The 12743-nt window shown below is 40.1% G+C and overlaps 1 protein-coding gene across 4 annotated transcripts in view; it reads left to right on the top strand.

Annotated features, from left to right (window-relative positions):
* bub1bb (BUB1 mitotic checkpoint serine/threonine kinase Bb) overlaps positions 1–12743 on the top strand; it is an 89467-nt gene that overhangs the window by 60855 nt on the left and 15869 nt on the right. For all 4 annotated transcript variants that reach the window (XM_069917127.1, XM_069917128.1, XM_069917125.1 and 1 more), the window contains exons 18-19: positions 3575–3706; positions 9289–9389. In XM_069917127.1, coding sequence (XP_069773228.1) covers positions 3575–3706; positions 9289–9389 — 233 coding nt within the window. The remainder of the gene's footprint in view (positions 1–3574; positions 3707–9288; positions 9390–12743) is intronic.

Genomic DNA, 12743 nt, shown 5'->3' on the forward strand with positions numbered 1-12743 from the left:
CTAGGTGTGCAAATAAACAAAAATCTAGGCCAATTATATAAACTCAATTACAATCCACTAATGAAAAAATTACAGGACGATTTAGAGCATTGGAAAGAGCTACCACTAACACTGATAGGAAGGATAAACTGTATTAAAATGAACATTTTTCCAAGGATACTATACTTATTTCAGGCATTGCCAATACAACTGACAGAAAAATTCTTCAAAGAGTTAAAGAAAATAATAAGGAGATTTTTATGGAGAGGGGGGAAACCGAGGATAACACTAGATAAATTAACAGAATGGTATAAACAAGGAGGCTTACAATTGCCAAACTTCAAAAATTATTATAGAGCCGCACAATTAAGGTACCTATCAGATTTTTATCAAACAAGGGAAAAACCAGACTGGACGAGACTAGAATTAGATAAAATAGGGGAAAAGATACCTGAACACATATTATATAAATGGGACGAAAAATTGGTACAACATAGAACTTCTCCAGTATTACACCATCTCCTCAATATATGGAAGAAGATTCATGTAGACAGAAATAAAATAAATTATCAAATACCAAAACTAATATTGACACAAAATAAGCTACTCCCTTTTACAATAGACAACCTTTCCTTTAGAAAATGGAAAAAAAAAGGGATTAAAAGAATAGAAAATTGTTTTTCAGGAAGTAGATTCTTATCCTTTGAACAAATGAGAGATAAGTACAATATAACTGGAGATACAGCGCTGGCATATTACCAACTGAGATCCTACTTGAAAGATAAATTAGGAAGCAAGTTGAGTTTACCAGAGGGAAGTAACCTTGAATATGTGATTACAGATACAATGTTAATCAAAAGATTTATAACAAATATGTATATCAAACTGCAAGAAAAGGAGAATGAGGAAACAAATGGTAAAACTAAACAAAAATGGGAACAAGATTTAAATATAAAGATAAAAAAGGAAACATGGGAGAAATTATGTTCTGGAACGATGAGAAATACAATAAATACGAGGCTGCGTATGATACAATATAATTGGTTACACAGACTATACATTACACCGCAAAAGTTAAATAAATGGGACCCAACAGTATCTGATAGATGTTTTCGATGTAAAAAAGAAAGGGGAACAACAATTCATGCAATCTGGACATGTGAGAGAGTAGAAAAATTTTGGGATGATCTCAATCAGATATTAAATAAAATAACAGAAAACAATATACCAAAGAATCCAGAGATCTTTCTCCTAAGTAACATAAAAAATAAAGAATTTGGAATTGACTTGGAAGATGCACAAAAAAGATTTGTCAAGATAGCCCTAGCTGTAGCAAAAAAATGTATTATGTCAACCTGGAAATTGGAAGATAATTTGAAAATACAACAATGGTATATAGAAATGAATAAATGTATTCCATTAGAAAAAATAACATATAGTTTAAGAAATAATATTGAAATATTCGAACAAGTATGGGAGCCTTACATTAAATACAATAGCGAAAACCTACCGGGAACAAACATTACCTAAGTTGATGGAAGGAGAAGAAAAGAAAAGAATGGACTCAGTAGAATTTCTGGTGTATTTTTGTTGAATGACAACATTGTCTGACTGAATTAATGCAACCTAGATTGTATACCTAAAATGGATGAGGGGGGGGGGGGGTAGCTTGGGAGGAGGGAGGGGGGGGGGGGGAGAAAAAGTCACTGTAAATGTGTGGAAAAGAAAAAGTGTATATCATGGCTATTGTGATTTATGGTGTGAAAAATAAAAAATTTAAAAAAAAAGATTACAAAGATTTTCTGCCATCCACTAGATAATCTGAATGATAATGGTATAATCTTCATGACTGGATGACTTTTTTTGGAGCAATAAGGTAACTTTATTTCAGCTGTAGAGATAGCCTTCACATGTTGGGATACTTTTGGAGAGAGAAAAAATGACTGATCTGAAAGTCATTTTGGACACTGAAAATGTATAGAATTTAACGAGTTGTCATGCTTTTACTTCAAACATCTGTTTTTGTCATTTTTAGTGGTGTTATTTAGTGTTTTGTTTGGACTAAAATTATTGCATAAACTTGTTCTTGGCAGAGATGATAAAATCTTTTATTTAATATAAAACCACTAAACAAACGTATCACAATATTTCAAACTTAAAATGTGGTATTTTATATATAAACAAAAACAAAAAAAAGAGAAAGAAAACCTAAATTCCCCCTACAAACCCAAAAAACCACCACAGGAGCACTTCACTTTCTGATACTTTTACATACATAGAGGCCAATAGGAGAAAGGAGTGTTCAAGATTTATTTAAACTTTAATACCAACAATTTGTAAGTATGGGCTCCGTATTTCACAAAAAGTATATTTATCTCTTAAATTGGAAGTAATTTTCTCAAGTGGAATACAACTCTGAACTCTGCATGCCATTTATCCATTCCCAAATCAATATACAATTTCCAAGTTATAGCAATACATTTTCTAGTTATTATCAAAGCAATTTTAACAAATTTAACTTGATATGTATTGTTTTAATTTGGGTTTAATTCCTCTAATGTCTCCCAGTAAAAATAACAACTGGATTCTGTAGGAATCTTACTCCAGTTATTCGTTCTAATAAATTACCCAAATCAAGCCAAAAGGTTTAATTGTGGAACACTGCTAAGTCGAATGCAGAAAGTATCCACTTCTTGTTCACCTCTAAAACATAAATCTGAATAAATATAATGCATATTATATAACTTGTGTGGTGTTAAATATAACTGATGATAAAATTATATTGAACTAACTCATCTCCCATTTATTGTACTTTTCATACTCTCTCTCTACATATCTGAATCCATCTATTTACTTATTTAAATCTATTTCCCATTTATGTCTTGATCTGTGAACTCCGTTTTGAGCTGCCTTTTGTTATAATTTATACATCTCTGAAATAAATTTCTTTACATCCCGATTACTTGATAATAATTCTACTTCTGTTTCTGCCGATAATACTAAATCTTGACCAAAATTTTCACAAAAGACCAATTTGAATGTTTGACCTCCTCTTTGTCGAAGCAGATTGCTTACCTTGTACTTGATTCACCACTCTAAACATTCATTTCCTGCATCATTTGCCTCTGGTATCCACAGTGCATGAAAATGTTGTGCAATTACTGTCTGTACCTTCCCAATCTTCCACCAAGGTGGGCGAGGATAGTAGGTAAACGAGATCATCTCCCTGCAGTGCAGTTTCCCCTTTAAATCACAATTTGGAAATGTTGTTCTGTCCAAATCTGCCCAATAATATCTCCTTCACCTCTAGCTGTTCAAAAAGCCAGCAATAAATGCTAGCATAGTTCAGGACCTGAAAAATCAATGAATTAGAACAAAAATTAAAATAACTGTCATCTACATACTGGTAGACTTGTAAACAAAGTTAGAATGAGTAAACATAATTTATGTTAAATTACACAATGGCAAAATGTGCAGTTTGTCCTCAAAACGTAAATTATGTATTCAGCGTATCCTGCACAACGTCTATGAATTCTTTCTTTCGTATGCTGAATGGAATGTCTTTTTCAACTGTTGAACGTTTGATTTTTTTTAGATAATCCATGGGATATAGAAGTACGGAAACAACTTTTGTTGTCCCTTGAAATTCCATTAAGTCAACTCCAAGAGTTCCATGTTCAGAAAGGCCTGGTGCCTACCTTTGAAGTTGGACGTGAGCTCAATCTGGGTAACCTTGCTTGCTCTTTTCATGTTTTAATCGTTTGATGGTGTATTTTTGGAGAAACACAGGTAAGAAGAGATAACTTGATGCAATGGGTCCAAGCTGACTGGAATGAAGCTTTTGGTTGATGCTGGGCAAAGACTGGGTGTATTCAATTTGTTGAACTTCTTCAGTACACATTGCAAATAAACGGTACCAAGTGTTCAATGTGTTTGTGCCTAAAAGTTGTAAGGTAAAACATCATGAGATGGGAATGTGTAAGGAGTTACCCTGTACAGGGCTGTAACAAGAAGGGGAGGTGTCCTTGTACTCCTGTTAGGTAAAACATCATGAGATGGGAATGTGCAGGGCTGTAACAAGATGTGAATGCATCCTTGTACTTACAAGATAAGAGAGACATTGATGGATTGAGAGGCAGGAAGCTAGCAGGGAAAGGATAGCAACAGTTTTAGTCATTGGACAAGTAATGATATGATGATGTTCTAAGCACATATCCAAGGGTATAAAAAATCACCATTTTGCTGATAACGGCAGAATGCATTCTCCGACTAACATGGTTAGTCGCAAGTGTTACAATCCGGTAATAAAGAACAAAGAACCCTGATTTCGACTCAGCCTGGTGTTTGTCTCACTCATTCATGAACAAAGCAGACCTAACAAAGTGCAGATGAGATGAATGAGAAGTAAGGAGTTAGAGACAATAGCTAAGAGCTTGTATTTTATGGCAGTGCACTTGCTGAATGAAGGCATCATAAGCTTAAAATTCCAAGCAGCAAAGTCTATGATAGATGAGGCTAACAGCTACCCCCACATAAAAAGAAATCCTGCACGACAACTTCTATTTCACAATGTCATTGATATTTCTAACAAATGACATAAACTCAGCTCTGAAATGCTATTTGGAATAAGGCACAGTAGGTAAGTGATGGGCCAGTTTAAAGAACTACTTAATGGCTACACCTAAAGGAGCAAACTAAAAATGGAGTGTTGCCTTCATTTGAGTGAGCTTCACCATTAAAGAATGAACTAGTCCACCATTTCAGCAAGGCCCTCTGTGGAAGTTGTGAGCATTGTTATCTTGGGTTGTTGATCATAGGGAACCAACTCGGTGACATCTGAAGGGTGACATGGATGCGTTCCAGTTCGCCTATGGCAGATGCCATTTCACTGATGACACAAAGTCCTGGAACACCTGGACTATAATTATTGGCTACTGTTTGGCATTTAACACCATCATTCCCTCAAAACTGATCAAACTCCAAGACCTGGAGCTCAACACCCCACTGTATGATTGGATCATGAATTTTCTCACCTCCAGACCACAATCAGAGGATTGGTGAGAACATCTCCACAATCTCCATCAGCACCGAAGCACCACAGGGCTGCGTTCTTAGCCCCTGCTCTACTCACTTTACACCTATGACTGTGTGGGCTTAGTTAATAAATTTGCTGACGATGCCACTGCAGTGGGTTGATTTTAAAAAAAAAGTGATGTCAGTATATAGGAGGGAGATTGAAAATTTGGCTGAATGGTGCACCAACCACTCAATGTCACCAAAACTATGTTGTTGACTTCAGGAAGGGAAAGCCAGAGATGTACAATCCAGTGATCATTGGGAGATCAGAGGTGGAAAGGGTGAGCAAATTTAACTTCTTGGGAGTCGATATCTCGGAGGATCTTTCCTGGTCTGAACACACTAAAGGCCTCGTGAAGAAAGCACGTCAGCACCTCTCCTTCCTCAGGAGTTTGCAGAATTGTGGCAAATTTCTAGATATGTGTGGTGGAAAGTGGGCTGACTGACTGCGTCACGGTCTGGTATTGCGACCCCATTACCCATGAGCGTAAACCCCTGCAATAAGTAGTGGACACGGCCCAGAACATCAGAGGCAAAACCCTCTCTACTGTCGAAGAACAGCAGCAATCATCAAGGATCCACACCACTCAGTTCACACTCTGTTCTTGCTGCTACCATCAGGAAAGAGGTCTAGGTGCCACAAGATCCACACCACCAGATTCAGGAACAGCTGCGACCCCTCCATCATCAGACTCCTCAACAATAAACTCAATCAGGGACTCATTTAAGGACTCTTGTGCACTTTATTGAGTTTTTTAAAAAATTCTGTATTGCACAGTTGGTATGTTTACATATGTTATCTGTTTACAGTTCTTTATTTGTTTACATGTATACGCTGTGTACAGTTTTTTGCCTTACCCACAGAAAAAGAATCTCAGGGTTGTATGTGATGTCATGTATGTACTCTTAACAATAAATCTGAAATCATTGCATACTACAATCTTGTGACCTATGCACAAGTCCAAGACATTAATGGTGCAAAGTTACTGGAAAGGAAACCTTGGTCTGTATCCCAAGTTCCTTCAACATCAGGGTGGGAGAAGATGCGATCATGTGGTGAAGTATGATGTGCTCAGAGGAAGAAGGGAAGGCTCCTTCCTCCTGATAAAATCCATGGAGAACAGACTTGTTATTATCTCCACTTTCAACGAATAAAAAATGCATAACCTTGTGGTGTCTCACCCACGCAGCAAGAGAACTGGCTCCAGCAGTTCAGGTGAGTCCATAGCCAATGGCAACCAGGAGGGCTCTGAGTGCGGGGCAGACCACGGCCAAGAAGTGGGTCACTTCTGCCCTGCAAAGTGCAGGGGTTGTTGGGAGCAGGTACTTAATTACATCCTAATTCAAACAGTTAACAGTTGAACTGGACCCTGCTCTAATCAGTGTGATGCTTTCACTCGTTGCGTATCAATGCGACGTCATTGGTGACCCCAAAGGTCCAACAGCATTTGGGCTCTGCATGAATGACTCAGCTCTACAGAATGCAGTTTCCCTTAAACTGTCAACCTTCTGGACCACGCAACCCCTGGTCTGGTTCGAGCAAGCAGTTCCAGGTCAGGCAAGTTGTCTTAGATGCCACCAGGTGGGTGCCCTCAACCAGGAGACAGTGGGCCATCTTATCGACTTTCTGCATCAGCCCTCGGCACAGACAAGTACGGAGCACTCAAGGCCTTGTTAATCCAAACATTTGGCTTCACCTGCTATGATCGGACTACGCGGTTACTGCATATGAATGGCCTGGGCAACTGTGTGCATCAGCCCTGATGAGTGACGTGCTAGCACTGGCAGATGGCCATAAGCCTTGCCTGCTTTTTGAACAGATTTTCTTGATGGAAATGCCAGAGGCATCTGCCTTCTGCTAGGAGATGAAGATTTCAGAGACCCGTGCAGGGTGGCTGCCCATACAGTGCACCAAACAAAATGGTGGAGCCACATTCGAAATTAGCTGCATCATGGCTGAAAGCCCCGCCCTCCCACACCCCAGCAGCAAAGCCTGTACCATCCACAACAAGGGATGACACCACTTCTGAGACTTGGTGTTTTTCTCATCATACACAGACCACCCCAGCAGTGGCCATACGAAGGACCCTACAAGGTGGTGTGCCATAATGAGACGACCTGCGTTCTCGACGTTGGTGGTCGTGAAGAGACTTTTAACATTGACCGTCAGACTGGTGCACCTAGGCCTTGAAGGGCTGGTTGCGGTGCCACCCCAATGGCAATAAGGCTAGCCACCTAAAAGAACTGACTGTGTGCAGGTTGTGGTCTCTGCACCTCCTATTGCCAGTTCTGGGGGGGAGGAGAGAGGTGCTGTGTGGCGACTCGCCCATGTGGCAAGCGAACTGGCTCCAGCAGTTGCTGGTGAGTCCACAGCTAGCAGCAACCGAGAGGGCTCTGAGTGTGGGGCAGACCTTGGCCCAAAGGCTGACGTCACTTCCACCCCACAAAGCATGAGGGTTGCTGGGAGCAGATACTTAAGTGCATACTAATTCAAACAGTAAATAGTTCAACCAGACCCTGCTTGACTCAGTGTGTTGTTTTCATTCACTGCATATCAGCACGACCACAATCTCATGATGATATCCCTACCTTTCCCTATTCCCACAGTACTAACATCTGGCACTCAAAATAAACTTGTAGTCTAATTGATGCAGTGTTAAGGTCTGTGGTGTGACTGCTGGGCTGACTGCTTAAGTCACTTATCTCCAATAATCTGCTCCAGCAACATCACCATTAGCAGAATTTTTTTCTGTGGGAGTGGTGGTGGTGAAACTCAAGGACCCTGCAAAGGTAACTCTTCTCAGCCAGTGCTTTGTATATATAGTCTGGTGATTTCCCAGTCAACAAGAACTGTCATGTATCCACTGCATTTGAGCTACTCTGAACATCATAATTAACACATATGAAGAGACTTGGCTTCTTTACCAAGAACAACAATGACAGATTTAATGAGAATGGCAACGGATCGAACATCTAATTATTGACAAAAGTAAATCATTCCTGGATTGGCAGATGTGCTTTTATCCAAAGGAACAAATACAACCCGACAAACACTAAATGCAATCACTTTCAACAAACATAGAGAAGTCCAAATATGGTAGATAGAATATTTTACTTTCTGCCAGTGTTTAGCATTGGGTTCCTCCTCTCCTACCAGCAAATTGAATAGCTGTTTGCCAAATTATCGAATGAATTTAATCAAACTTTTGAGGCAGAATATAGTCATGGTCTTCAGTGCAATAACTTAAACAAAAATCCAGGGAACAACACTCTACACAACCCTGTTTGAATTTGCTAAAGTCTTTGACTCCATCTCAAGAAGTTCCTTGGAAGTAGGTAGAAATCAACTAGAGATCATTGATTGTCATGATGTCATATGCCAAAGGGCACCATGGCTTTTTTGGGAAAGCTATCTGGGAATGAATTCTGCATTCCTCTTTCCTATTGGCCCTGCAGTTTTTTTCTCCCTACAAGTATGTAATTAAATTGTTTTAGAATGTTGCTCTGGAATCCATTTCCACAACTCAAGTGATTTGTATTCTCGCTCAAATATCCTATTTTTTTTTTCCCCAGTGAAAGCAAATTGTTAATATGTCACTTTGCTTATCAGTATTGGTCAAAGGCAGTATCTGCCCTTTGACTTGGTCACCACACCCTAGAAAGGACCTGATTCACTAGAGAAGGCACAAAGAAAATTTCCCAGGATGTGGTCAGGAATGAGTTGTCTTTGTTTTTCCATGAGTGGAGTAAACTGCACAGGTACCTGATGGAAGTAGACATAAATGAGGAGCAAAAAGGATAGATAGTAGGACACTTTCTCCATAGACGAGGTGTCTAAAACCAGAGGGCATAGGTTTAGGGATTGGGGAAACCTGTAAAGGTGGTTGGAATCTAGAATTCCCTGCCTGAGTTGGTGTCAGAAGCAAGTGTTTACAACATTCAGTATCTGGATGAGCATTTGAATTGCCAAGGCTGGCAAGTGGAAATGATGAGATGAGAGGGCTGTTTTCTGTGCTGAACGGCTATGAAATATTTTGTTGTGCAGTTTTCATTTTGTGATATTATAGATCCCCATCTCCTTACTATCTATTTAGAGTGATCTGTAATTGATTTTATTCTTGGAGCTCTTGCTGTGTGCAAATTGACGGCTTTGTCTACAACAGTGACAGCACTTGAAAAACTTGATGGGATTTGAAATATTGTGTAGTCATAAATTCATTTGTTTTTCTATAGGCTCAGAAACATTTATCATTAAACAAGTAGTAGAACATGAAGAGTGCCAGGTATTCTATGGATCGGATACAAGTCTAACCACATCTAAAGCTATTATAAAGGTAGGTTGCCCTCCAGTGATGTAATGAGACTTGATTCGGAACATTATTTTAATGTAGTTTCAGACCCTTTGCAATCTTATAAAAAGACATGCACATCTGATGTCTGCTCTTGATAGATTAAAAGCAAATTAAACAATGGCATTCCCATTTTGGGAAGTATTTGCAAACAACATCAACCTACATTTTTATTTAAAGCCAACTTTTATCTACTTTGCATTAGTTTTCCTGTGTTTTGGGATATGCATATTGCAAAGTGGTGCTCCTTTGCTAAAATTGACTCGTGTATTGCGGACTGAAGAAATTCCTATCACCTGACATGTAATGCTTCTGTAATTTTATAAGTTCTGAATATTATTTCACATTATACTGACAATTATTCATCAGCTGAAAGCATCTTTAATATAATTGCTTATTATACAAACCAGGAAAATAAACACTTTGCTAACAACAACTGCCTTTAAATCAGCATTCTGTAATGAAATGTTCAATTATTTCCTATATACATTTAACATTTTCATTGTACAACAAATAGTTCTAAAAGGTCAGGGAGATTCTTTTGCCTGGAACCTGATTCGGACTAACTCGACCTGTCTCTCCCTATAACTTGACGATCATTTAAAATTTTTCTTGTGTTGCTTCAGGATACTTTTTCTGTGGATCAGCTGAAACCAAACTTGTCGAGGCAAAGCATTGCTTCACTTTTCAGTAACATTTCATAAAGGAAAGTCTTGTAAGCACTTTTCAAAGGTAGAGGAAACAAAAATAGGGTGAAGAGCAGATTGACAAGAGGGGGCTTGTTGACGATTGTTGGGAGGATATTAGATGGAATACAATATTTCAAAATTCCAAAGGTCATTAGATGTCACGGAGGCAAATGTACGGACTGGAATTATAAAGTTTCTTGTGGACAAGTAAGATCTTGCAGAGGAAGTAGTAGATTGCTGAGGTAAGCATCAGCTTTTGCACCATGGGTAGCAAGATTTTTGTAACATTTCTGTGGTGACCTGAGAGAAAGAGGTCATCATCTGGAGAACCCTAAAGGGAGTGGCTGATTAAAAATAAATCAGTTGTGGATGTTCTGGATCAAGAAAAACTCTGAAAACCAACAAGAACCCTTCTGAGTGGTAACCATTTACCTGTTAAGCACCAAAGCCTGGTGAACTTTATTAATGTTAACTTCTGTGCACACTACAAGAATTGCCTGCAACCAGTGAGATTGGACTGTGAACCAAAGAACTTTGCTGAACTTACACACACGCGCTTAGAATTAGAAGGGGGTTAAGTGAGTCAATAGAGATAAGTTAAAGTTTGATTCTATTTTCATATTCAAAGATAATTAAAGCAACCTTTGTCGTGATACATATCTGTTGCTACTGCGTTTTGGGGTCCTCTGGACTCGTAACAATACAAACTCCTTATATACAGTGCAGGATTCAAACCCCCGTCCTGATCGCTGGTACTGTAAAAGCTTTGCTTTTTTTATTGAAAGTATTATTGTGAGGCGGTGTTAAAGGATGAGGTGTGTTAAAGGATGTCTTGGGTAAACTTGTACCTCTCACTTTGTTCGTTTTTGATTGGTCACAGTGTTTGAGCTACCGAAAGAAAATAGACACACACACCGAGAGCAGTTCAGATTATACAAATGTTTATTACAAATTCAAAAGCTGATTTCACACTACAATATGCAAGCCCTTCCCAACTATACTTATCAACACTTGGACTGGTCCCAAATGCCGAAGTGAGGCAACGACTGCACACTTATAGTAGGTTGTCAGGGCGCCAGTAGCAGCTTCTCCACCTCCCCCGACTGGGACGTTGGCTGGACTCTAGAAGTTCTTCTTCTTGCTTAGAAATGTTGCCACCTCCCGGAGAGTCTCAAACTTCAGCAGCGGGACCATGGCTTATATTACCCAAAAACTGCTTACCCAAGCACCTATTCCCAGCACAGCAAGAAAGATAAGCGAGCAAGCTAGCATGCTAGGCTTCTATCGAATAACATAATTTTCAGCTTATCACTTTGAATACAGTGGTTTATTTTGCATCAAGGCTAGGCCTCTGACAGTCTGTGACCAAAACAAGCAGGAACATTAAATGTTCTTGGTACGTAGATGTCCTTTCATCAGATAACTGCATCTCTGGCCCCTCGGTGGACTTTAGCTTATGTCTGCTGATTCTAAAAACAAGCAGTTTCTCAGCCTTGCAGAAGCAAAAGCTGCAAAGTAAAAAACAACACAGTTAGAATCTTCCATTACAAAGGATGAGGTGTTAAAGGATGAGGTGTGTTAAAGGATGAGGTGTGTTAAAGGATGAGATGCGTTAAAGGATGAGGTGCGTTAAAGGATGAGGTGCGTTAAAGGATGAGGTGCGTTAAAGGATGAGGTGCGTTAAAGGATGAGGTGCGTTAAAGGATGAGGTGCGTTAAAGGATGAGGTGCGTTAAAGGATGAGGTGCGTTAAAGGATGAGGTGCGTTAAAGGATGAGGTGCGTTAAAGGATGAGGTGCGTTAAAGGATGAGGTGCGTTAAAGGATGAGGTGCGTTAAAGGATGAGGTGCGTTAAAGGATGAGGTGCGTTAAAGGATGAGGTGCGTTAAAGGATGAGGTGCGTTAAAGGATGAGGTGCGTCAAAGGATGAGGTGCGTCAAAGGATGAGGTGCGTCAAAGGATGAGGTGCGTCAAAGGATGAGGTGCGTCAAAGGATGAGGTGCGTCAAAGGATGAGGTGCGTCAAAGGATGAGGTGCGTCAAAGGATGAGGTGCGTCAAAGGATGAGGTGCGTCAAAGGATGAGGTGCGTCAAAGGATGAGGTGCGTCAAAGGATGAGGTGCGTCAAAGGATGAGGTGCGTCAAAGGATGAGGTGCGTCAAAGGATGAGGTGCGTCAAAGGATGAGGTGCGTCAAAGGATGAGGTGCGTCAAAGGATGAGGTGCGTCAAAGGATGAGGTGCGTCAAAGGATGAGGTGCGTCAAAGGATGAGGTGCGTCAAAGGATGAGGTGCGTCAAAGGATGAGGTGCGTCAAAGGATGAGGTGCGTCAAAGGATGAGGTGCGTCAAAGGATGAGGTGCGTCAAAGGATGAGGTGCGTCAAAGGATGAGGTGCGTCAAAGGATGAGGTGCGTCAAAGGATGAGGTGCGTCAAAGGATGAGGTGCGTCAAAGGATGAGGTGCGTCAAAGGATGAGGTGCGTCAAAGGATGAGGTGCGTCAAAGGATGAGGTGCGTCAAAGGATGAGGTGCGTCAAAGGATGAGGTGCGTCAAAGGATGAGGTGCGTCAAAGGATGAGGTGCGTCAAAGGATGAGGTGCGTCAAAGGATGAGGTGCGTCAAAGGATGAGGTGCGTTAAAGGATGAGGTGCGT

The sequence above is a fragment of the Narcine bancroftii genome, chromosome 2 (assembly GCF_036971445.1).
Source record: "Narcine bancroftii isolate sNarBan1 chromosome 2, sNarBan1.hap1, whole genome shotgun sequence".
In the NCBI taxonomy this organism is placed as follows: Eukaryota; Metazoa; Chordata; class Chondrichthyes; order Torpediniformes; family Narcinidae; genus Narcine; species Narcine bancroftii.